The sequence below is a fragment of the Pleurodeles waltl genome, chromosome 6 (genome assembly GCF_031143425.1).
Source record: "Pleurodeles waltl isolate 20211129_DDA chromosome 6, aPleWal1.hap1.20221129, whole genome shotgun sequence".
NCBI classification, from domain to species: domain Eukaryota; kingdom Metazoa; phylum Chordata; class Amphibia; order Caudata; family Salamandridae; genus Pleurodeles; species Pleurodeles waltl.
The window spans coordinates 282,870,908-282,894,196 of NC_090445.1; the positions used below are offsets into that span (position 1 = coordinate 282,870,908).

The 23,289-nt window shown below is 43.3% G+C and overlaps 1 protein-coding gene across 2 annotated transcripts in view; it reads right to left on the reverse strand.

Annotated features, from left to right (window-relative positions):
• The window catches only part of PLEKHM1 (pleckstrin homology and RUN domain containing M1), a 190,232-nt gene that overhangs the window by 12,884 nt on the left and 154,059 nt on the right, over positions 1–23,289 (reverse strand). For both annotated transcript variants that reach the window (XM_069238079.1, XM_069238078.1), the window contains one exon: positions 5,116–5,273. In XM_069238079.1, coding sequence (XP_069094180.1) covers positions 5,116–5,273 — 158 coding nt within the window. The remainder of the gene's footprint in view (positions 1–5,115; positions 5,274–23,289) is intronic.

A 23,289-nucleotide genomic window follows, 5' to 3' on the forward strand; every position in this document is an offset into this window, starting at 1 on the left:
AAAAGTTGAAAAAAGGTTAGTCAAAAAGTGACTAATGGTTAGCTCTCTCTGGATCAGTGCTGACTGTCATGTAACGAAAAGAACTGACATCAGTGTGCTGGACTGGTGCCTATATAGATACTTCACACATCACTTTCAACGTGGACTAAGACGTGGAGCAGATTTACACTATCTACTGGTGTTCAGGGGTACTGCTCGTGAAAAAATTTCCAGATCCAGTCTGCTGCCTTGTGATAATTCTAAGTTAAGGAATCTGCGGGTAGAAGTCTCTATCAGATACTTAGGAGATTAGATTGTCTTGTTATGAATTAAGGACTCATTCATACAGGTTTAGCCCCTTAAAAACAATGGTAACAAACATTGTGTGGTAAGCCTGGAGGCCATTCTGCAAAGAATACAGCAGCTACCTCAGCATTACTACTGATCATCTACATTACTGATTTATGTAAAGTGGTCTTTTTGAGGTACATGCATACTTTTATGAGGCATCACTTTCTTCATTTGGAATGCAGCATTCTTAAGGAATGATTTTGGTTAGAGTGATTTCTCTTCTTGTATCTCTTTCCCTGCCTTTACAGGGATGAGGTTGTTACTGCATTCACTGTTTTTGACAATTATTGAAATCCCCGAAGGAGATTTAAGAAACAAATTACTGACCGGTAACAACAGATTTGCAGATTGAAAGATATCTAGGTTTATATGCCCTGCATTATTCTGCAATCTAGTGGTTGGGTCCATAAGATGCCCATTCTTTTCATACCTATTTGTGGTTTGACCAGAAAAGGAGTCTTGTTGACACTCCATGACAATGAGAGCAAGCGACTTTAGATTATTTTCTTAATTACATATCTCCTGAATAAATTTGGTTTCCTTTGGAAACTCCATGTCTTCACTGGGGAGGTGGGTGTGCCAAATGTGAATCTAGAAGAGATCCAAGCTGTAAAACTGTTGTTAAAGGTAAATAACATTTCTGTTGCACCATGGATCTCTTCTAGAGTCCCATGCTAAGCAAATATTATGTAGTGGTTTTACTCAGTTTCATTAAAACCATCTGGGTCACTTGTGATTCCTTCTTAGTTTTTAACATCCACACATTAATGCTTAGTGAATGTGGCATTGATGATCAAGTTGCTGATGTAAAGATATTGTTACTAGAGACATTTTGTAAGAAGGCTATAATAACTTTTTCAACTTGTAAAATGTGTCTTTCACATATGCTTTACACTTTCCCCTGACAATGCAAATGAGTAACCACCTTAGGAAAGAATTAGGAAAGAATTGAGGGTTTGTGCTAATAACTACCCTGTCCTTGTTTATGTGGCGATAGGGTTCTTGAATAGTTAGAGCTTGCAGTTCACTAACCCTTTTTGACTAGGTGATTACATTAAGAAAGGCTTTTTGTAGAGTAAGATACCTTAATTTTGCTTTGAGCATTGGCTCAAAAGGATGCTTAATGATTTGCACTAGCCAGGACAATTATTTTCCTTAATGAGATGTGCCTGTTAAAGACTACATCTGACACATAATTGTAAGTGGAAAGCTTAACATCAATACATTAGCTAATAAGCACTGCACAATAAGGCCCAATTGACAACCCTCCACAGAAAGTAAACGTACCCTACACATATTCTCGAAATGAGCAGAATAGTGTACTATATTTTAACACTGCTTGCAATCATACTGCAAAAGTATGTTAGTCACTCATAGATTATACGTTCTTTGACAATGTATAATGTTCTGGATTTTCACTCAACTTATAGAAATATATATCTGCACTTTATAAATCTCCAGTTTAAATAGAAACGTTTGATAGCACTACACAAGAGAACTCTTTAACTTTAGTATGTGCACAGAAATCCAAAAGAAAGCAATGTACCGTAAGGAGAAGCTTTAGTTTTTCACATATGTTTTGGCAACAAACATTTGAATTATCTGCAACCTCTCTGAAACTCAAGTCAGCAACACACATTAGTTGCACTCAGTCTTACCCTGTTTAAACAAAGCACCTTTTGCACTTAAAACGTTACTGGTGGCTATAGTGTGCATCATTTTACCATACTGAATCAGACTAGCTTCCAGTACTACACTGTTTATATTTAATATATATATATATATATATATATATATATATATTTATACACATGCACATAAAGTCAATCTATAATGTATATGTTTATGGGCTCTTTACTACCTACTTTGTTTTTATAACAGTGATCAATCAGTTTATAGAATGTTTTGAGGAGCATTAACTTGGATGATGTCATCAGTTATGTCATTTGAGGGGTCATCAGTGATGTAATGTGCGGTCATAAGCAGTGCATGGTGGGGGCACAAGTTATAGTTAGCTCTGCATACACCTGCCATCTAGTGCTGGGCCTGCACATCTGCAACTTGTTTTTCTTTGAAGTCTGGAGTCACAAGACTTGTGACTCCGAGTTTTTTCCTGCCCAGTGGGCAAGTAATTTAAGTGGAGCATAGTGTTGATGAAAAGGTAAGATAATAAGAGAGAGTAAAATGATCTGTGATCATCGTTGACTTCCAGGGTGAATGCTGGGCGCATGTGAATCTAAAGCACTTTTTGACACTTACCGGGCAAGTAACATTTTCTGTTCGTAGCATGTGAGCCTTTACTATATATGGTCTGCATTGACTGTAAAGCAGTTTCATCCCAAAGTGGTGGACAGTGACCAAACAATGCAGATGTTTGGAACATTGTTCTTATCACAGTTTAGCCAACTAAAGCCTGCTTATAGGCTTGGATGTCCACACATCAGTGTTTTGTGAACACATAGCACCTTTAGCAGTGTCTGCTAAAGTGATGTTACCTCAAAATGCCATAGAGACATCTTTTCTGTGTGTGGAATGCTCTCTAGGCGGCGCAGCTAACATGTTTGGCTTTGGCATATCAGGTTTGTATGCATTTAATGGTTCACCTTGCAAAATCTGTATTTGAGCTGTCCTATGTGAGGCTTGGCAAAAGCTACAAAGAGCTGTGTTTTTTAAAGGAAAACAACTTTATCCTGTCAATGTAATACATAAGTGCCTTTTTAACATCTAGTGGCAAAGCCCTTTTCGCTATGGAGTCAGAATTTGAGAAGAAGGCAGGCACCTTAACAGTTTGATTAAAGTGAAAAGGTGCCATTACCTTTAACGGTAACTTGGGATTGGTTCGTGAGGATCATTCGGTCCTTGTGAAACTGAATGAAATGTTCCTCTATGGTTAATGCCTGTAATTCACTGGTGCATCCGAGAAAGGCCATCACTATTATGAGGGTCACCTTCCATGACAAGAGAATAGGAATGGTTTAAACAGTGGGCCCATGATCCATGCAAGAACTACATTAAAGCTTCGTTTTGGGAGACATAACCCTTTTAAAGCCCTCTTAGAAAGCTTTAACCACTGGGGTTTTGAAAAGGGACACCATTTCTCTGTTCTACAGGAATTGAGTGACTGCTTTCAAATGTAGTGGAATGAAGTGTATGCTACCCTAGCCTTTTGGAGATGCAGTATATGAAATCCTGAAGAGAAATCAAAAGTGGGTCTATTTATTGATTGTGGGGGTAGTAGTCAAAGCTTTTCAGCTTCGCTGCATAATAGGACCTCATAGTAAGCCTGATTGTCTCGTGCAGAATGAGCCTGCACTCCTCCAAGATTGTGATACACAAATTCTAGGTCATTTGGTGTTAAGTGGCTAGGTTGCGCTGTTTGGTGTCTGGACAGAAGGCTATGTTAGAAGGTCTGGCACCATGGGAAGCTTTTTGTGGGCTGACTGAAATCTCCTGGAGGATGGCGCAGCAAGTTTGTAAAGCCCAGGATGACACTCCTAGAATGAAGATCATGGATACCTATCTCATTTTCCTGACCATGTACAGAATGAGTGGGAACATCCACAGTGCATTTCCAATGGACTGTGGGAAGCTGGAGGAGAAGCTTTGGCATTTCGCATTTTCATAAGTGGTGAAGAGGTTGATGGTTGAGGTGTTCCACTGATGGAAGTACCCAGGGGAACCAGTGCATTCAGTTTCCATTTGTGGATTTGCTTATGCTGCCTGCTTAGCAGGTCCGCAAACGGATGTCCTACCTTGGCAAGTGTTCTGCTAAGATGTACGTTGCTGCAAATCACACAATGACACATCTGTTGTGATACAGCAGGATTACAGTGCATGGCAATTAATGTTTTCTGTGTTTATGAGTACCATTTTGCACCAGATGAGCTCGAGGAAATCTGTGAGGGTAAATGGATGGCCAAGAGTTCCAGGTAGTTGATATGCAGCCAGCTGGTCATGACTGATTCAGGTCATCTGCATTGTCAGGGGGTCATTTACTTTTTTCATTAGAAGAGTGCACTTTCTGGGGAGCTTGAATTGTCCTCTTACCTCCACCAACAAAATCCCTCTCCTGAAGATAGTCTTGTTCATAGGTCCTGTAAATAATTGAAAATATTCCCAAAGCATCTTAGAACGTTATAGTTTGTTTCACTGTTTATTATCTTAACCAATCTCCTTACATTTTCTTTGTGAAACTAAAGACTTTGAGAGTCATTAGAGTTTCGCAGGTGTGCAACATCAACCTGTCTCCCCCTACCAGGCACGTACCCACAAAAAAGAATCATAAAGTCTTTTGTTTTTGTAAGATGAATACTGAGCAGTCACAAATGTGTTGCGTCTGCTCAGCATTCAGCTGTGCCTTCCGTACACTACTACTCCAGCTGCAGAGGCATTGTGGGTATAGAAATTCCCATCCAGCAGAAGGGGATCTCTAGGTTTGGCTGTCAGTCCTGTGCTAAGGGAGAAATGGCCAGGGCTTCTGCTGACATGGAGGACTGGCACTCCACTTGCTATGGTCTAATTACTACTTTATTTCTTTTAAAATATATAGTTTTGACTGGACAAGGAATTGTATTGCCCGCTAATCACCGGCAGTCAAAAACCCAAAAGAAAAACTCTAAAAATAATGTTTTTAAAATGTAGATCTTTAATATTGGTCCTTAGATAATGATTGACTTGTTGGCATATGTCCTATCCAGCAAGCTTTGGTGAATTTCACATAAACCTGCGGAGCATGTTGAATGTGAAAGCAAACAATATAAAAATAATAAAATTAACAAAACTTACCTGGTAGTGGTATCAAACTCAAAAGGGAAAATAATGTCATCCTTATTGCATATCTGGCATATAAAACCCCTTTGGCTACACAAGTCACAGTTGTATATATGGTCAGAAGCAAACTGGATCACGGACTGAAGAAATACTTCAAAGATACCTTCTGTGATCTGCAAGACAGACAAATTTAAGAAACATATGAAAAAGTCACAGTCTATCCAGAACGTTTCTCATTCTATATAATTTTCTAGTCTGTCTAAAAAACATATCTCCCCTAACTTTAATAGACCCACGTTTAACAAAAGAAGCATTTATGTTATTTGGTCTAAAACCTGTACCACAGAACAGTGGAGCTACAGTGAGTGATTAAATGAGCCATTACAATAGATTTAATATTTTACAATCCTTCTACATTGCAGATACCAGGCCCTGAACTACTGGCTTGTAATTAGCCTTCTAGAACTACAGCTTTACTAACAAGTAAGCAAACAAGTTACTGCAACATTATTTCTGGCGGATATCGAATCTTCTGTAAATTCATTATCTGTAGCTTCTTCTCAGCCATAAAATGGGATCAGGATTTTTTTTAAAGCTATGGCAAGTCACCAGGTGCCTTTCTGTCTGGTATCAGCTGCTACTTTGCTTCAGCTGAAAGACCTAGAAGGTGGCCCATAGAAAGTGCAAAAGGTACCAGTGATGTTAGCTCTGTATATTTTTCGACTCCAACAGAGGTGAAGGACGGAGAAAGCAGTGATAAATAATAAAACAAAAAAAATATCAAGAGGCAGGAGAGTGAGTAGGAATCTGACAAAAACGCTGTATCAATAAGAAAACGCATACCCAAGGTAAATAGCTTTCTTTTCAAATATATATTCACCCTTTCACATTTCTTTGACCACTTCAATAACATCACAAAAAGGAGGTGGACTGAGGATCTCTACACAATTTGTGTATATCGGGAAATTCTGCAGGATTATTTTAACAAATTGTGATTAATCTCTCTCATCCATAGAGTCCTGCTGGGTTAAATAATGTTAAAAAGCCCAGGTAGCTGCTTATCAAACGGTCTGAATTGGTACTCCGTTTAGGAGGACAGAAGAGCTGGCCTTTCCTGATGTTGAACTAGCCCAAAACTAATTGCGCAGTGTTTTACCAGTTAATTCGTAGTAATGTTCAACACACACACATCTGGAAATCATCTACTTTTTTTTTTAACAGCTTCACCCAGCTTATGTCACTTGTAACTGATCTAATTTGTTACTGTCAATTCTAGCATATCCTGTACTTTTATTTTAGAGAGCAGGAGACACCCTACGATCTAAATCTTTGCCGACTGTCCTCTTCAGATGAGCGATTAGAAGGAAATAAAAATAATGGTCAAATAGCCTAGGATGAATGAAGGCTGAAACTGCCTTTGATAAGAAGAAAGTTACCTTGCTTTGCAAATGAAGCAAAAGGAGGAGATGCAGAGTTTGCCTTTCTCCCAATCTTTTTGCTAAAGAAATAACAACCAAAAGAACTGTTTTCCATGTTATATACTGAAGTGCACAAGAACTCATAGATTCAATTGATGGTCCATTGGGAAAAGTCAACACCGAGTTAAGCCAAATTTTAGGCATCCTAACAGGAATGAAAAGAAATGTATTCTTAAAATCTTTTCAGAATTTTAGGACTACACGTCATTTAAAAAAGGATCTAGGTCTGCTGTTAAGACACAATTGCTCTAAAGAATTGTAGCGGTGCAATGATTGGAAGTTCAACCATTTACTGTGATAAACTGCCTTGGTGGATGGGTGTCAATCTTCAGAAGTATGCCTTTTTAGGAAATGCATACATAACGTCATAAAGTTGTAAGCATTTTTTGTTTAAAGCTTGAATATGGAGAAAAAGAGGCAGTTCCTTTTTCTGCAACGATTAGGAGGTGGACATCGACCACTGGAGTGTGCTGAACAAAACAGGAAGTAGATCTGTGAGGGCTGAATGGATTGCCAAGAGTTCCAGGTGGTTGATGTGATTTCTTTGGTAAGAGTCAGCAGCCAGCTGGTCATGACTGATTCAAGTCACCTGCATTGTCAGAGGGTCATTTACTTCTTTCATTAGAAGAGTGCACTTTCTGGGGAGCTTGAATTGCCCCTTAACCGCCACCAACACAATCCCTCTCCTGAAGATAGTGTTGTTTATAGGTCCTGTAAATAATTGAAAATATTCCCAAAGCGTCTTAGAACGTTATAGTTTGTTTCACTGTTTATTATCTTAACCAATCTCCTTACATTTTCTTTGTGAAACTAAAGACTTTGAGAGTCATTAGAGTTTCGCAGGTGTGCAACATCAACCTGTCTCCCCCTACCAGGCACGTACCCACAAAAAAAATCATAAAGTCTTTTGTTTTTGTAAGATGAATACTGAGCAGTCACAAATGTACTGTGTCTGCTCAGCATTCAGCTGTGCCTTCCGTACACTACTACTCCAGCTGCAGAGGCATTGTGGGTATAGAAATTCCCATTCAGCAGAAGGGGACCTCTAGGTTTGTCTGTCAGTCCTGTGCTAAGGAAGCAATGGCCAAGGCTTCTGCTGACATGGAGGACTGGCATTCCACTTGCTATGGTCTAATTACTACTTTATTTCTTTTATTGCCCGCTAACCACTGGCAGTCAAAAACGTCAGAAGTATACCTTTTTAGGAAATGCATACACAACCTCGTAAAGTTGTAAGCATTTTTGTTTATAGCTTGAAAATGGAGAAAAAGAGGCAGTTCCTTTTTCTGCAAAGATCTGGAGGTGGCCATCGACCACTGGAGTGTACTGAACAAAACAGGAAGTAGATCAAATGTTTAAGTCAGCAGTAAAACAGCCTCTATCAGTTTCATACTGTTCATTCAAATACTCTCATCTGTAAGTGTGTCTAAAGCACGAGGAAGCTGCATGATGCAGTCAACATCAAAACGTGTAAAACTGACCTTTGCGCTTAAAACCGCTTCTCCAAAAAAGAAATATTGAAACCAACAATTGAATATGGTGCAATTTCTTTTAACACCGCCATGAAAAGGCTGGCAGAGAACAGGTGCAGGGGGCCACAGAGGGGCCGCTACACTTGGCACGGGCAGTGCAGGGCCCACCTGCCCAGCACTATTTGCTTTGCAGACAGTGAACATTGCGAGAGCGCTGGTGCAACCCTGCAGGCGACAGCATTGCCGCCGGCTCAATTACGAGCCGGAGACAATGGTGTAGCCTGTTTCCCACTAGGTCTGCAGGCAGAAACTGAGGTTTCTGCCCGATGACCTAGTGGGAAACCCTTAACTCCGGTGGGGAGGTCGCTGCGTAGGCGGCGGCCACCCTGTTGGGAGTTTGACGGACAGCCTTTTCCGTCGGCCATACTCTTAATAATGCCCGTAGTCTACCTTCACTGCAAACTTACACTGTTTTAGAGATTTGACAACCCAGAGAGGGCACATATCTAACGATTCATCGCCCTGAGATCCAGGGACCACTGGGAAAGAAAATAGGCATGGGCCCCATAATAAAAACAGCCCCCGCTCAATGAATTAGAAAGCTAAAAGAATCGCAGATATCTGCAAAAAGGAGCAGTTTTTAACTTGTAAAGATAAGCTACATGAGTGTTTTGAAAGATGTGGAAAAAAAGTACTGATTCAAGCTTGCTGAAGGCAATGTTTGTTCTAATATCAGGGAAATTAACAGTAGAAGCTGGCCCAACAGACCATAAAACAAGCCCACAAGCAGCCAAAAAACTGCCCACACACTGACCTGTCAGGAAAACCTTCAGGTAATGTCTGATTGCCCTATGGGCCAGTCCAACCCTGCAGAGATTTGCACAGATGCACACCTTTAAGGACTGGGAACAGGCTGTACATTACATCAGGGAAGGTATGTAAACAAGCAAAACACTGACTACCTTAGGAGGTGGATAATTTACCCCCAAAGTTCCAGGGAACAGGCCACATACTTTCTCATCAGAGGCCTCTAAATAAACAAGGCTGAGAGGCATTTCAAATGATATAAACCAGCCCGACATGGGTTTCTATCCCCACGTTTTTGGATCAGGACAAATTGCTTGGCACAGAAACAGTATGCTAAACATCCGACTGTTGCCCGCATTTCCTAAGACTTTTACCTTGACACAGACCGTCAATGCTCTTAGGTAGCAAGAACATTTACACATTCATCTGCACACATAAGGACATAAATGCTCAGATAGCATTCGCCAACATACTTTCTAGTGCTAGATGATATGCCCCCAAATCGCCTTTTTGACTAAAAGGATGAAATGCCAGAGAATGCCAAGTAACACTTGTTTTATACTGACTGAACTGTGGTGTACACAGAAACCTATGGTATTTCTGATATGGTTCATTTTTATCATATGTAAATGAAAGAGCAGGAAGGTACATATCCCTGCTCAGATTTCCATGGGATACATCAAGTAAAAGGCACTTATTCTTTGCCCCTTTGTGCATATGAACCACAGAGTTTTTTACTGCTCATAAAAGACGGTTGAAGTATGGCCAATTATTCCCCTTTACATTCAAATCAAGATATTTATGTAAAATATGGAACATAGGTGTAAAGAAAAGTGAATGCTCAGTCAAACGATCATTAGCAAACAAGGTTAAACAAAGCTGTCAGTTTGGTTTACAACAGTGTTTATCTGGAACTGCTCACTATTTCATAATGATTAAATTACTTTATTTATTTTCCTTTTTTTAAGTGTGAACCAGGGTACAGAGAAACATGGCAAGTGTTCAAAGGTGTGTTCAGTTCCAGTCTGAGATTCCTTGGCTATCATTTACGTATTCACTATCAACATTTTAGCGCAGGCTTCTCCAATGAGTAGCTTGTGAGCTACTGGTAGCTCTCTGGCTACCAGTCAATAGCTCTTCTGCCAGCAGCCCAGCCTACTAAATTAGAAGCTTTTTAGGGTTGAAATAATATATGTATAACGAAATTGAAAAGTGTTTATTCAAGATGAAAATGTGTTTATTATTGTGTATTTTCAGAACTTTCAACCAGATGTATGGAGCGAAATGGCTGAGTTTCCAAAATATATTCAAAGTTGACATTTCAGTGATAAATCATGCAACACTGGGGAGACATTACTAATATTACCTTAGAACCAGAGGCATTGCAGGTATGGCTGTTAGGTATTACTCACATGGAAGAATTCCACACTGACAAAGCCTCGTTTATGTCACTGCTGCCAACTGTACATGGTGAACTGAGGTGACTAAGTGCTGATAATCTTGCATGGGGAGGGCACTAATGTACTCTTGCTTGATGTGGCCACTATTACATCATTAATAATATTAGTACCTCTGGATGATTTTCATTACGTTTAGATAGCTATTACTGAAGAAAATCTTTGAGACCCCTGTAATCTAGCCTTGCCTTCCTCAATGATAACCCCTACAACGTTAAACTCAGTCTTCAACATAGTAAGGTTTCTATAGATTTTTTGGACATAAGATTCTTCATACAACACAACTCCATACAAAGTGTTTTATACAGGAAATCCACTTCTTGCAACAGTCTCCTTCATGCGACGAGTGCACATCCATCCTCTGTAATCAATAATATTCCCTTTGGCGAGATGACACGTGTACGACACAACTGTAGTACTGACTACAAGTTTTGGGAACAAATTGGACTTGTCAAACAAAGATTTACCAACAGAGGTTATGACCCTTTCGAAAGCGGAACAGCGCATTAGGAACACATCGAGAAAGGATACTTTGACTCTAACACCTCGTAGTAACAAAAAATGTACCGAACACTTGTCTTTTGTGACTAGATATACAGTCCATAGTCAGGGTATTTACAGAATACTCAAACAACATTGGAACTTGTTAATTGATCTACCTGGACTTAAAGGGCTCCTCCCTAAAACTCCCAAGATCACTTACTGGAGAGGAAGGACACTTAGGGACCATCTTTGCCCCAGCTATGTCCCTGAACCTAATGCAACCACATGGCTCTCCAGAAACCCCTCGGGTTTTTACACTTGTCGTGAATGCAATATGTGCGTTTTTGGTTTGGACAAAACCAGAACTTTTTGTTACAATAATACTGGGACACACTCTATCAAAAGTTTCATCAACTGTAACACTAAATTTGTGATTTATATTTTAGGGTGTGCATGCAAGAAAATATATGTGGGTAGCACTATAAGATCTCTCAAACAAAGAATACAGGAACATGTACGTGCCATCAGGAATAATGACAGCAGGTACCCACTGACATCACATATCGCATTGGTTCATCCTCATGATGGTTCGATTTGGTTCCAAGGGATTGACCACATCCTGCAACATCCCAGGGGAGGGAATAGGGAATTACAATTACGCAAAAGGGAGGCAGCTTGGATATGCCGGTTACGAGCAGTAGAATTGGGACACAACACTGATCATGAATTTCATTACTTCTTATAATATTACATTCATATGAGACCTATTTTCATTTAGTACTCATTTATTTTCTGTACAACAAATTAGTCTTTGCCTGAACTTTATGCATGACATGTTTATGAGGTCTTAGCATAGGCCTCCATAGAAAATTACTTAGAATTTCTAATTTATACTGATCAATTCTATATGATACCATTTGTTTGTTGAATGGCATTTTTTTTAGAGATTCCTTAAGTTCTTTTGATGTATTCTTCCATGGCTATATCTTCAAATTGCAATATGTATAACCTTTTGCTTGCCTGTGTAGAAGCTATTGACAATGTTTTTCCATACAATTTTATAACTCTTTTTTTCAACATGCAAAATATTTTTTTCTTATGAACAAATTTGTGTTGTCACCCATTTTCATTGCTTGCTGTGACACATTTTTTCAACAACTTGCTCGTTGCATGGGGATACGAACCACCTTCCACTATAACACTTACTTACTCTGGTTTTTTGTACACATTCTTTTTCTTTTCTTTCTCCCTTTCCATTTTGCCCCCACCGTACTCTTTTCCTTTCTGTTAACTTTTCACACATATATTATTTTCCCACTGATTTTGTCTTTTTTCCTTTTTCTACTGATCTTCTATTTATTATGTTTTGCTTTCCATTTCTTTTTATTCCTTTTTTTTTACCTTTTTCTTTGCCCCTCAGTTATCCAGAATTTCGATTTTCAATTTATTACATTTTTTGATGATATGGGGCTTTCCTTTTGCGTGTCACACTTTGTACACGCTTTTTCACCTTTCAAGATGGCCGCCATACGTAGTCCTCTTTTTATCTTCATAACTTAGTAAATATGCACGAACACGACGACTGCTAAATACAGTCCGTCGTTTATTTTTACATCCTCTTGCCAGGCACGGCGGAAGTTCTCGGAACTTGGCGTCCGCCTTTCCCTCATTTAAACTTCACCGCGTACACGACTAGTGTACACACCTACATTGGAACGGGCTGCACACGGCCGGGCCCCGTCATTCTTCATACTCACCGGCCTCTGATACTTTTTCAACCACTCGCTTTACTATCTTTTGATGTACTGCACAGGTAAGGGCAGAAAATTGCCTTGAGCCAGCACGGCTACATTTCGTTGAAGGACGGTATTTTGCTTCTTATGAGCATTACCAGCCATAATATATATTTTTTGTTTTTATATCTGAGGATGTCGCTCTCCCTCCTCATGGTTATTTAATATGTCCTGTATGATCAAAACTGGGAGATATTTACCTCCCCATTATTCTTGTCTTTTTCATGCGACCAATGGTTCCTGTTCTTTATCATATATTAAGACAATTATTATTTTGTTTTTTTCCATCAGGCCCATTATATGCCTTTGTGTATTTACACTTTGCAGAATTTCTTTTGCAATATCTGGAATACTTCCTTGGTATGTTCTTTGACTTATTTTTTCGAACTCATATCATCTTTTGCACTTATGCGAGTCTTGACTCTTGGCAGAGGAATTTTCTGTTTGAACTTTCAACACCTTACGTGCACTTATTGTCTATGAGGAATTTGTTTTTATCACGTTGTCCGCATGTTGCACTTTTTGGATTCTCCTTGGTGTTTATCTTCTCTCCTTGCTGGTTCCTTTGACCATGTATGAGTCTTTGGTCTAGATCAATTTAACATTTAAAACGTCTTTGCACAGTATTTTTGATGTATCATCATAAAATATTTTTGTTCAGTCACCAGCATGTAAAATAGCATTTTATATGTTAATATGGTGTTTTTCGGTGTTATATTGATATTATTATATTATCCTCCCATTTTTTCATGGTCATATGTTACTTTGCAGCCCTGAGGAAGCCCACCTGTATGGGGCGAAACGCGTTGGCTGCTTTTTCCGTATGAACCTCATGTCATAACAAGCTCTTTATGCCAATAAAAGAAATCTTCAGAAGGCAACTGAGAGAAGTCTCGCATCATTATCATTTCAACAGCATTGGACTCTTCCTGCTTACTATTGTTGCTGGATGCTCTTGAGTGGTGCACCCCCTGAATGTTTTTGAATCCGGAAACGCTTCAGCATGCTTCTGTGTACCAGAAGGTGGCGCCTTGCGGCTTCGCACTGTCTGTTCCATTTTGGAAATGACGTGGGGCCTATTCAGGCGCCACTCTTGCACGCTGATGTCAGTTGCTTTCGAGGCTCTTCACACCCCCAAATGTGCCGACCCTAAAGCGAATTGGTAGACAGTATGCAAATCGCTAGACTTGCCATCTTTTAATGGGTAGAGTCGAAACAGAATGGGGGAAATGGGAGGATCGGTGAGGAATCTGCAGCAGTGTTACCAAAGGTAAGTAACTTATTTTTCTGATAGAGACTTATAGCCGCAAATTCCTCTCCTTTTGAATAGATACTAAACCAGTACCTAAGGGAGGTAGGGTGTGGATGGACTCAACCCAGAAAATACTGCAGGACTGAGGACGCCCTTCTCAGTAAACAGCAATACGTCTTTGTGAACGTGAAAGCACCCATGTAGCTGCCTTGCAGATGTCTAGGACAGGGACTCCTCATGCCAATGCAGACATAGAAGCTTTGGGCCTGGTAGAATGGGCTCAAAGGCCTTCTGGAGGATGCTTCTTTGGCAGTGCATAGCAAATCTTAATGCAGAGCATGATCCAGCGTGAGCTGGTATGCTTCTACACTCAGGGAAGAAGGTGTCTAAAGGTTATTCACATGCCGTGCAGAGATGATAGTAACCAGGAACACAGTTTTGCTGTTACGAAGTCATAAGAGACAGCTGTGGATTGGGTAGAATGGAGGGCAAATCAAATAAGAAAGGTCAAGATTGAGGTTCCATTGGGGCATCACAAACGGAGAAGTGGAAAACATGTTGTAGCTCATTCAAGAAGGCCATCACAACAGGTGGCTTAAACAAAGAGGTCTAATCAGGCAACCGTAAGAAGGCTGTTATGACCAAAAGATAACTTTTAACAGTGCCTAGAGGAAAGCCTTGCTAAGCGAGAGACAAATCAAATAATAAAACATCGGGCAATTTGGCCTGGAGGGGATCAATCTGGTGAGTGTCACACTGGACCACAAATCTGTGCCAATGACAGGAATCTACAGTTTTCGTTGAGGGGTGGCTGGCTACCAAGAATACAGCAACTAAGTTCGGAAGAAGACTGAAGGAGTTCAGCTGTTGCCATTCAATCTCCATGCATGAAGGTGGAGGTTGGTGGGGGGTGGACCTCACCCCCAGCTACAACAGCAGATCCTCCTGGACGAGCACCTTGATTGGAGGACAACTGCTTAAGCCTAGGAGTTATGAATACCATACTCTCCGTGCCCATTTTGGTGCCATTAGGATGACTTGGGCCCAGTCTGTCCTGATCTTCTTGAGAACTTGGGGCAGGAATGGTGCTGTCAAAAAGGTATAAAGGAGTCCTAAGTTCCACTAGAGGCGGAACCAACTCAGAGCGAGCGAGAGATGCCTTGGAAACTTCAGGACGCAGAAGTACTGACACTGCACGTTCTCAGTGCTGGCGAACACACAGAGCCAAGGGGTTCCCCATTCATGTAAGAGAACTAGCCCCTCCTACAGGTGTTACCGCCACTCATGATCTGCTAGGCACCTTCATCTGCCCTAGCGTTCAATAAGCCTGGCAGATGGTCGCCACCAGGAAGACTCCTTGGTGATCCAGCCAGCTACAGAGGTGCAAGGCCTCCTAGCACAAGGTCAGTGACCCCACCAGCCCTATTTGTTATAGTACCACATGGTGGTGGTGCTGCCCGTGTGCACCTGTAGCAGCGTTGCCTTGATGGATGGCAGGAAGGCTTTCAGCGCCGCGCAGATGACCTTTAGCTCCATAAGGTTGATATGGAACCATGACTCTACTGGAGACCAGAGATCTCTGATCTCCACCTCCCCCTCCCCCTGGTGGCTGTCCTGGCCAAGAAGTGCCCATTGGTCACCACTGTAAGCTCTGGGAGTGAAAGGGAGAGGAGTCTGTCGCTGACCGAATCGCAGTCCAGAAGCCACCACTGCAGATCCTTTGCAGTCTCCTCCAAAATCTGGACATGGTTGAGGATTTTGGGCACATTGGGGCTTCCGATCCCACTGCAGAAAACCCCCATATGACTGGCAGGATGTAAGAGCCCAGCAGTTCCAGCAGCCTCACATTTAACCTCACTGGCATCCAGGGCAGAGGGTGAAAGATCGAGATCATAACCTGAATGTCCTGGATTAGGGCACAAAGCTGAACCACATCCAGAGGAGCCCGATGAATGGGAGCTCCTGGGAAGGAGGCAGGTGTGACTTCAGCATGTTTACAGTGAACCCCAAAGATGACAGGAGATTCACCACAGTCTGGAGGTGGTTGACGACTGACTGAAGGGAGTCTGCCTTTAACATCAAGCCATCGAGTTAGGGCAAGACTGGCACCCCTGACCTCCGAAGGTGTGCTGCCATCACTTTAAGGAACTCCAGAGGAGCACCTGTGGGACACCAAAGGGGAATTCAACGAACTGAAAATGCTCCTTTCCCACCACAAACTGCAGGTAACGACAACAGGATGGCAGGATGGGAATATGGAATCTAGCGTCCTGCAGGTCCAATGCCACAGTCAAGTATTCTGGGGTTGGGGAGAGACAATATCTAGCTCAGGGTGAGCATTCTGAATTTCTCTTCCCGGAGGAAGAGATTGAGAGGGCACAGATTTAGAATAGGGTGTATACTTACATCCTTCCTGGGCACCAGGAAGTACCGGAAATAACAAACATGCCCTAATCCTGGCACTGGCACCCTCTCAATAGCCCCTTTGACTAAAATAGCCTACACGTACTACAGTAAAATAGAAAGATGGTCCTCTGTCAGTTGCTGGGTAGATGAAAGACGTGCAGTGGGGACGGAAGGAAGAGTAAGGCACAGTCATTGCAAAAAAATTGGAGGACCCACCTGTCCAATGTGGTTGCTTGCCAACCCAGAAAGAATCAGTGGATCCTGCCTCTCGCTGGGTGGCAGAGACCCTGTAAGTTGCGCTAAAGAGGTGGGGCTGCTTGTGTGCGGAATGTGCGCACACTAACCTGGGCCATGGGGGTAGTGGGCACCAACACCTCATCTAAAGCCACGAAACAAGCACTGGAACGGCTGCTATCAAGGCTGTGTACCCCTAATTTCCTTAAAAACATCAAGGGCAGAGTCAGCCTTGTCCCCGAACAAGCAAGTTCCATCGAAAGGCATGTCTATCAAGAAGGACTGGAGACACCCAAGAACCCAGTAGATTGTAGTCATGCATGGCATAGAATGGAAACACCAGTGCCAAAAGACTGCCAACAGTTAGTGATGTCCAAGCCACAATGAATTGTGAACTTGTCTGCATCACGGCCAACCTGAATGTTCTAAGAAAAAACAAGGTGAAGGTCTTTCAGAACACTAAGGACCCTCTGCAGGTCTTGGAGTAGTGGCCTGACACCAGGATCTGTCACAGATATGTGATGTGACAGGCCTTAAAACCTGTTGGTCTAGGAAGTGACATGCCTCACACACTGTGGAATTTTGATGATAAAAAAAAAAAAACCTTAAAAAAAGTGGTCTCAGAGACATGAGAGAGAAGCTCAGAATCCACATCTGGAGGTGCGTAAAGAAAGGATCAGACGTTAGTGCATGGGAGTTGCCATTTATAGGCCCTCCCAAGTAACTTCCGGGCTGAGCGGCGTCTGTGCGGAACAGCAAGGTGCCACCTCCTGGCATGCAGAAGCTTTGCTGAAAGGTTTCTGGATCCAGTCTGACGCCTGGGGCGATATTCAACAGGTGAGGGATCTGCAGCTAGAAGTACCATCATCATTAAAAGACAGTACTGCCTGCCAACGAAACATACTTTTTACAACCAGCTTTCAGTCAACTTACTGTCCGCAACTGATTGTGAAACTTTGAACCAGGAAATCACCCTAGATGAAATCACAGTGGCAATCAATTATATTCAGAGAAAAGCGAAAAGCCACAGCCCCAATGGTCTACCCAGAGAATTTTACAAGACAAACACATCACTGCAAGTGGCCTACCTTTTGGGGCTGTTTACCACCTGGAAAGAGGCATGTCTACATCATAAAGATATTAGGGAGGTATTGATCATGTTGATATCAAAGCCGGCCAAACTAATAGCTGTGACTCATAACGAGTCATCTTTGTTTCTCAATATAGGCACACATTCTTGCCAAGAATCACTACAGTGATTGGGAAGTTGGTCTACGCCATAAAGACTAAAGTGGCTTTAAACTTCACAAATCAACAAGGCAATCCATGCCACTGTACTAATGCCTTAGCCCAGGCAAGTCTTACAAATTGTTTTTGAGAAAACACTTGATTTACCAGACTGGGAATACTGGTTTGCTCAGCTTAATCATCTAAGGTTGGGCCCAACATTCCGGTCATACATAGGCTTACTATATACAGAAATCCTGGCACAAAGTGTTGGTTAATGGTGTTTTATCTCAGCCCACACCTACTGCCCCAGCACTGTGGTTATTTGCCATCATTATCAAACTATTGGCAGCACTCAAAGCAGACAAATAAATAATGACATTTGAGTGCAACACAGGTATCTCTACACGGTGACGACCTACACATATCCCTAATAGATCCCAAACACTCACGGTTACAAGTTATGCAAATACAAAACATATCTGGCAGTTATTGTTGATGTGGCCTGACAGACTCAGGCCCGCCACTTAATACTCATTTGATAAATTATGCATACTTGTAATAGAGGCTCTGAAAACACTGCTATGAGGGTGGGGCAACTACACCTCTTATTAAAGTTATGTGTAAAACACAATTGAGTGTATCCTCTGGAAATGAAGATATGCTCACAGTTTCCAAGTAGAAAGACTACTGCATTGTTGTACAGCAATTCAGTCTATGTAGTTGTGTGTTCCAAAAATGGTTTTGTTAATTTTTATTTTGTAATTTAAATCCCAAAATTTCTTTGAGACATTTAAACATATTTTTGTTCTAAAGTTGTATTGTTATAGCACGCGCTTCGCCCCGTCCTGGCCTCTGAGCCTAGGGCATCCTCAAGGCTACATGGAGCAAAACAAGATGTTGCCGCTTCACAAAGTATTGTTTGCATTAAACCTTGCTACATGCACAGGGAGTGTTGTTACCTATGGGTCACTAATTGTGAAAAAAAACACAAAAAGAGACAGCAGAGTCAAGAATCTATCTCCAGCTGAAGTGAAAATATAATATTAAAGCTTATCCAAGGGTTCTAATAATGAGTGTAGAAGGGAAGAAGGTATCTTGTGCTTAAAGTGGCCATAGTGTGGGTTATCTGAGCAGGCAACCTACGATGTTACTGTAAATATGCCCGTGTATATTGTTTATGATGTTAGTTGAGCACTGGCAAAAGAGAGAATAGATCCGGTAAAAACTACCTGTGTATTCAATCATAATTGGTAAGATAATCGCTCCAGGTTCGTTAACTATAATCTAGTTTCTGAAATGAAAATCACGTAACCAATATGTAGTCACAATAATAAATGTCTCCATGAACAATTACTCTTAAAAATATTGACAGAAAGACAGCAATCAGTTTGGTCAACATTGTATTTGGCCTAAGCAGCTGTAATAACACTGTTCTGGAGGGGGCGTGGCTTAGCAGCGAATGGAATATGACGGCGAGCTCTAGTGAGCCGGGCCCTAACCGACACTCATCCTGCTGCCGAGGCCGCAAGGAACCACCGGGTTTGTGTCCTTGACGGCGAGAGGGTCCTCTCCGAAAGCAGATGGAGCTGGAGAAACGCAGCAGGGGAGACGAACCAAAATGGCGACCGGGACTGCTCAAGCAGCCCCGCGTGGCTGAATCAGGAGCGCAGAAGAGAAGGCCTGGACGGCAGAGACAGTCCATGAGTGGCGGGGCCGCAATAGATCGCGGCGGCACCAGAGGACAGCGCGGAGGAGCAGAGGCGGCTCGACCTTCCCCTGGCTAGGCATGTGCGGATCCCAAGGTGAGTGGTGAGCATGCAAGAGAGCAGCGGGCGGCCTGCCCGGCAGGGAAGAACACACTGCTGGGACGGGGACCCGAACCGGGTCCCAGAGACGCCCCGGACAAAAAGATTGTGGACTGGAAGGCCCTGCAAACGCCGGCCGGGCAATGAAGTAAGATGGCAGCTGGTGCTTGAAGAAACAGGAGGGGAGGGCGCCCCCTGCGGCGAGTAGCTTGGACGCTGACCGTAAAAGCCGTTGGGGAGGCCCCAGCCACCTGAAAAGGACATCAATGAGTGCCATGGGAACCAGACTGCTGTGCTTGGAGGGAGAGTGCAGTACCGCCAAGGTCAGGTATTATAACTAACGGAGGGAAAAGGCGCAGCTAGATCCCACTTAGCAACGTGGGAAGGCGAGCAGCAGTAGAGACTTGGAACTGGGCCCTGGGGCCCCTAGAGAGGTATTACCAACTGAAGAGCTCTGAAGGCACCGACAGCAGAGCTGCCCAAAACAATGTCTAGTAATTAGATGGACTTGAATTTAAAGAAAGGGGGCCCTGGGGACCACAGTGAGCTTGCTGGTGGTGCTACACATGCTACGTTATGCCTACAGCAAGGAGAGATGCACAGCAGTGGCATTAGTAGCAAGGAAGACTGAGAAACAGGTCATTACCTAATGATCTGAACGTGGGCACCCCCAGACCGGAGTGTAGGAGGAGAGCAACATATAGAAGACCATGAGTACTGAGAGCTGGCTGATGCCCTAGGGAAACACGAGTAACTGCTACGGATGGCACCTACATCAGTTATTAGAGCGGCAACTACACTCCCGTGCCTGACGGGAGACCGTGGGGACTTGGGAGCATAAGAGAAATACAAAGAAACCTGTGTTTAATAAAGACGACCAGCTTGGAGAGACCTGTGAATAGTTTATATGCCCCCCAAGGCCACACATGGGTAAAGCTCTCAAAAAGAGGGATGGAGAAAGGGGGGCATCCCAGCGTATGGGGGCAGCCAGCAGGAGGTTGGAACAAACATTGTCTGTGTCGGTGGAGGCAATGCCTCCACTTCCATGCTTCAAAATGTACTTCAAGCTATAGCGGCATCAAGAGAGGTCAAAATCGACACGCTTAGTATTGATCTGGGCCTATTGAAAGACGGCCACAGGCACCTATCAGAGAGTGTTAGTGCCACTGAAAGGGAGATCTCCGAGACGATCGCTACAATGGCTGTGGTAGGGGGACGAATGGCCTCTGAGGAAGCTGGAATACGGGCACTTGAGAGCAAAGCAGAGGACGCGGAAAACAGAGTGCGTCTTAATAATATTAGAGTGGTGGGACTCCCCGAGAAAGTTGAGGGTTCAAATATGGTGTGCTACTTGGAAGAATGGATTAAGAAAGAAGTGGCTCTGGAAGGTCTTTCTCCCTTTTTTGTCCTGGAGCGGGCATGCAGGGTACCAACTCGACAGCCTCTTCCAGGGCCCCCACCGAGACCTGTGGAAGCAAGGTTACTCCACTTCAAAGATAGAGACTATATTTTTGCAGTGGGCTCGAATGGGCGGCAGCCTTGCAGTAGAGTACAATAAGGTCTTCATGGTCCCAGATTATTCCAGGAAAGTGCAGCGCTAGAGGTCTGCCTTCACCGCTGAGAAGAGACTACTACGAGAGGCAGGAATAACATATTCCATGCAGTTCCCTGCACGACTCAGAGTGGTAACACCCACAGGAGTAAAATCCTTCACTGCACTTCAAGAGGCCTGGGACTGGGCGGAGAGACAGCCCAACCCAGGCCCGAGCGGCCTGCCCCGACTACAGAAGAGGAAGCACTGTCCTCGCTCAAGGCGTCAGGAATCGGCGATACCGACTGGATCTCCCATGGCACGGGGATAGCAGAAAGGTAGGCAAGGAGGCGGTGGTGCGGCGGCGTCCTTGGGTGGATCGTAACCTGACCCCAGATCCTCGCTCAGGGAGGCGAGTGAGGACGGGACAGAATTGGATGGAGACTCAATAGCCTCAGTACCTTCTAGCGAGATCCTGCCAGTGGTGACCCCAGAAACTGCAGATGGTATTATTTAGTCTCACTGTTTGAGCAAATGGGTCACACTGTTCACCCTGGGGTATGGGAGTTGGGAAATGTTTAAATCAGTTAAAGAAGGGGAGGTTTGTTTTCCGCCGCACATGCCTAATGCCAATTGTGCTACTATTGGAGAGGCCCCAGTCAGAGGGGAAGAGGGACCCTCATGGATGCCCAAGTATCACGACTTATCTATGCAATGGCTGACCCCCCCTAGCTTTTAAAGTACTCACATGGAATATTAGGGGTATACATTCTATGAGTAAACGTCATAAGGTATTTTCACACCTCACTAGACGAGGGATTCACATAGCCCTGCTGCCAGAGACACATTTAGATGCCAAGGAGGGGAGGGCCCTTCAGTGTAGGTGGAGGGGACATGTTTATTGCACTACATACTCAGCTTAAGCATGAGGGGTCCTTAGTTAGATCAAACCTGGAGTGCTTTTTCAGCACGTCAATTCTATAATTGATCACTTAGGCAGGTATGTTATGATCATGGGAAGGCTAGAGGTAGCGATAGGGAGATTTTATGTTCCTAACATTGATCAGCTGGGATTTTTACGGACCCTTTCAAAGCACTTCACCTCCCACTTCATGGGGTCTGTACTATTGGGCGGGGACTTTATTTGTATATCTGATATGGGCCTAGATAGATCGCACCCCGCACTGCAGGAATCCCCGATTAGGTGCAGCGATAAGGTCTTTCGGGAATGGCACTAAGAATGGGGACTGGTGGATGCATGGCGGACTCAGCATCCAAGGGACAGGGATTACTCCTTCTATTTCCAGTTATATTACCTGCATGTACGATTGGACACCTTGCTGTGTTCTCCAGATGTCCATAAGATAACATGCACTACTGAATACTTGAACAGAACGATCTCCGATCATAATCTTCTGTTATTAGGACTTTACTGGGTGCACTGTCGACCCCGGATCCCACATGGCGACTCAGGTCCGAATTGTTAGAAGACTAGGTTTTCAGAAATACCACTGCAGCCTACATAACTGCCATTTCGGTGACAATGAAGGTTCCACGACCTCACGACTTCTGGTATGGGACGCCTTTAAGGCAGCGATAAGGGGGAGATGTACTTCAGCAGCCAAAGGTGTACTGCACACAATACTACATTACATTGAGAAGGTAGAGCATGAGTTGAGGGAGCGGGAACGCTCCAGAGAACCGGGACTCCAAACATCAGTCATGGAAGCCCATGTGCGAATGGCGACAGGGGTTGAAAGAATACGCTATTATAATTATAAAGCCCACCTGGCGAGAACAACATGCAGAAGGTGACCGAGTGAGCTCGCTTTTGGCATGGTCTGCAAATCCAGCGAAGAGGGGGTCAGTAATAGTTGAGTTAGGAACATATCTGGGTTAGACGATCTATAGCCAGTCTGCCATCAATAAGGAATTTTAAAATTATTACTCGGATCCCTACCTGAGTAAAGTCCAGTCACAGCTGACAGATATCCAAGAGTTTTTATCACACCTTAATTTCCTGGCACCATCTGAGCAGGAATCAGAGACTTTGGGGCAGGCAATTGCCCTCTCGGAGGCGCAGGCGGCTGTCACTAGCATGGCGCGAAACAAGACCCCAGGATTAGATGGCCTGACAACTGAATTTTATTCCACCTATATGGCAACACTGGGGCCCAGATTGGTTAACATGTACGAAGAGGCCAAGATAGCTGGGACCCTTCCCCCATCAGTGCGAGAGGC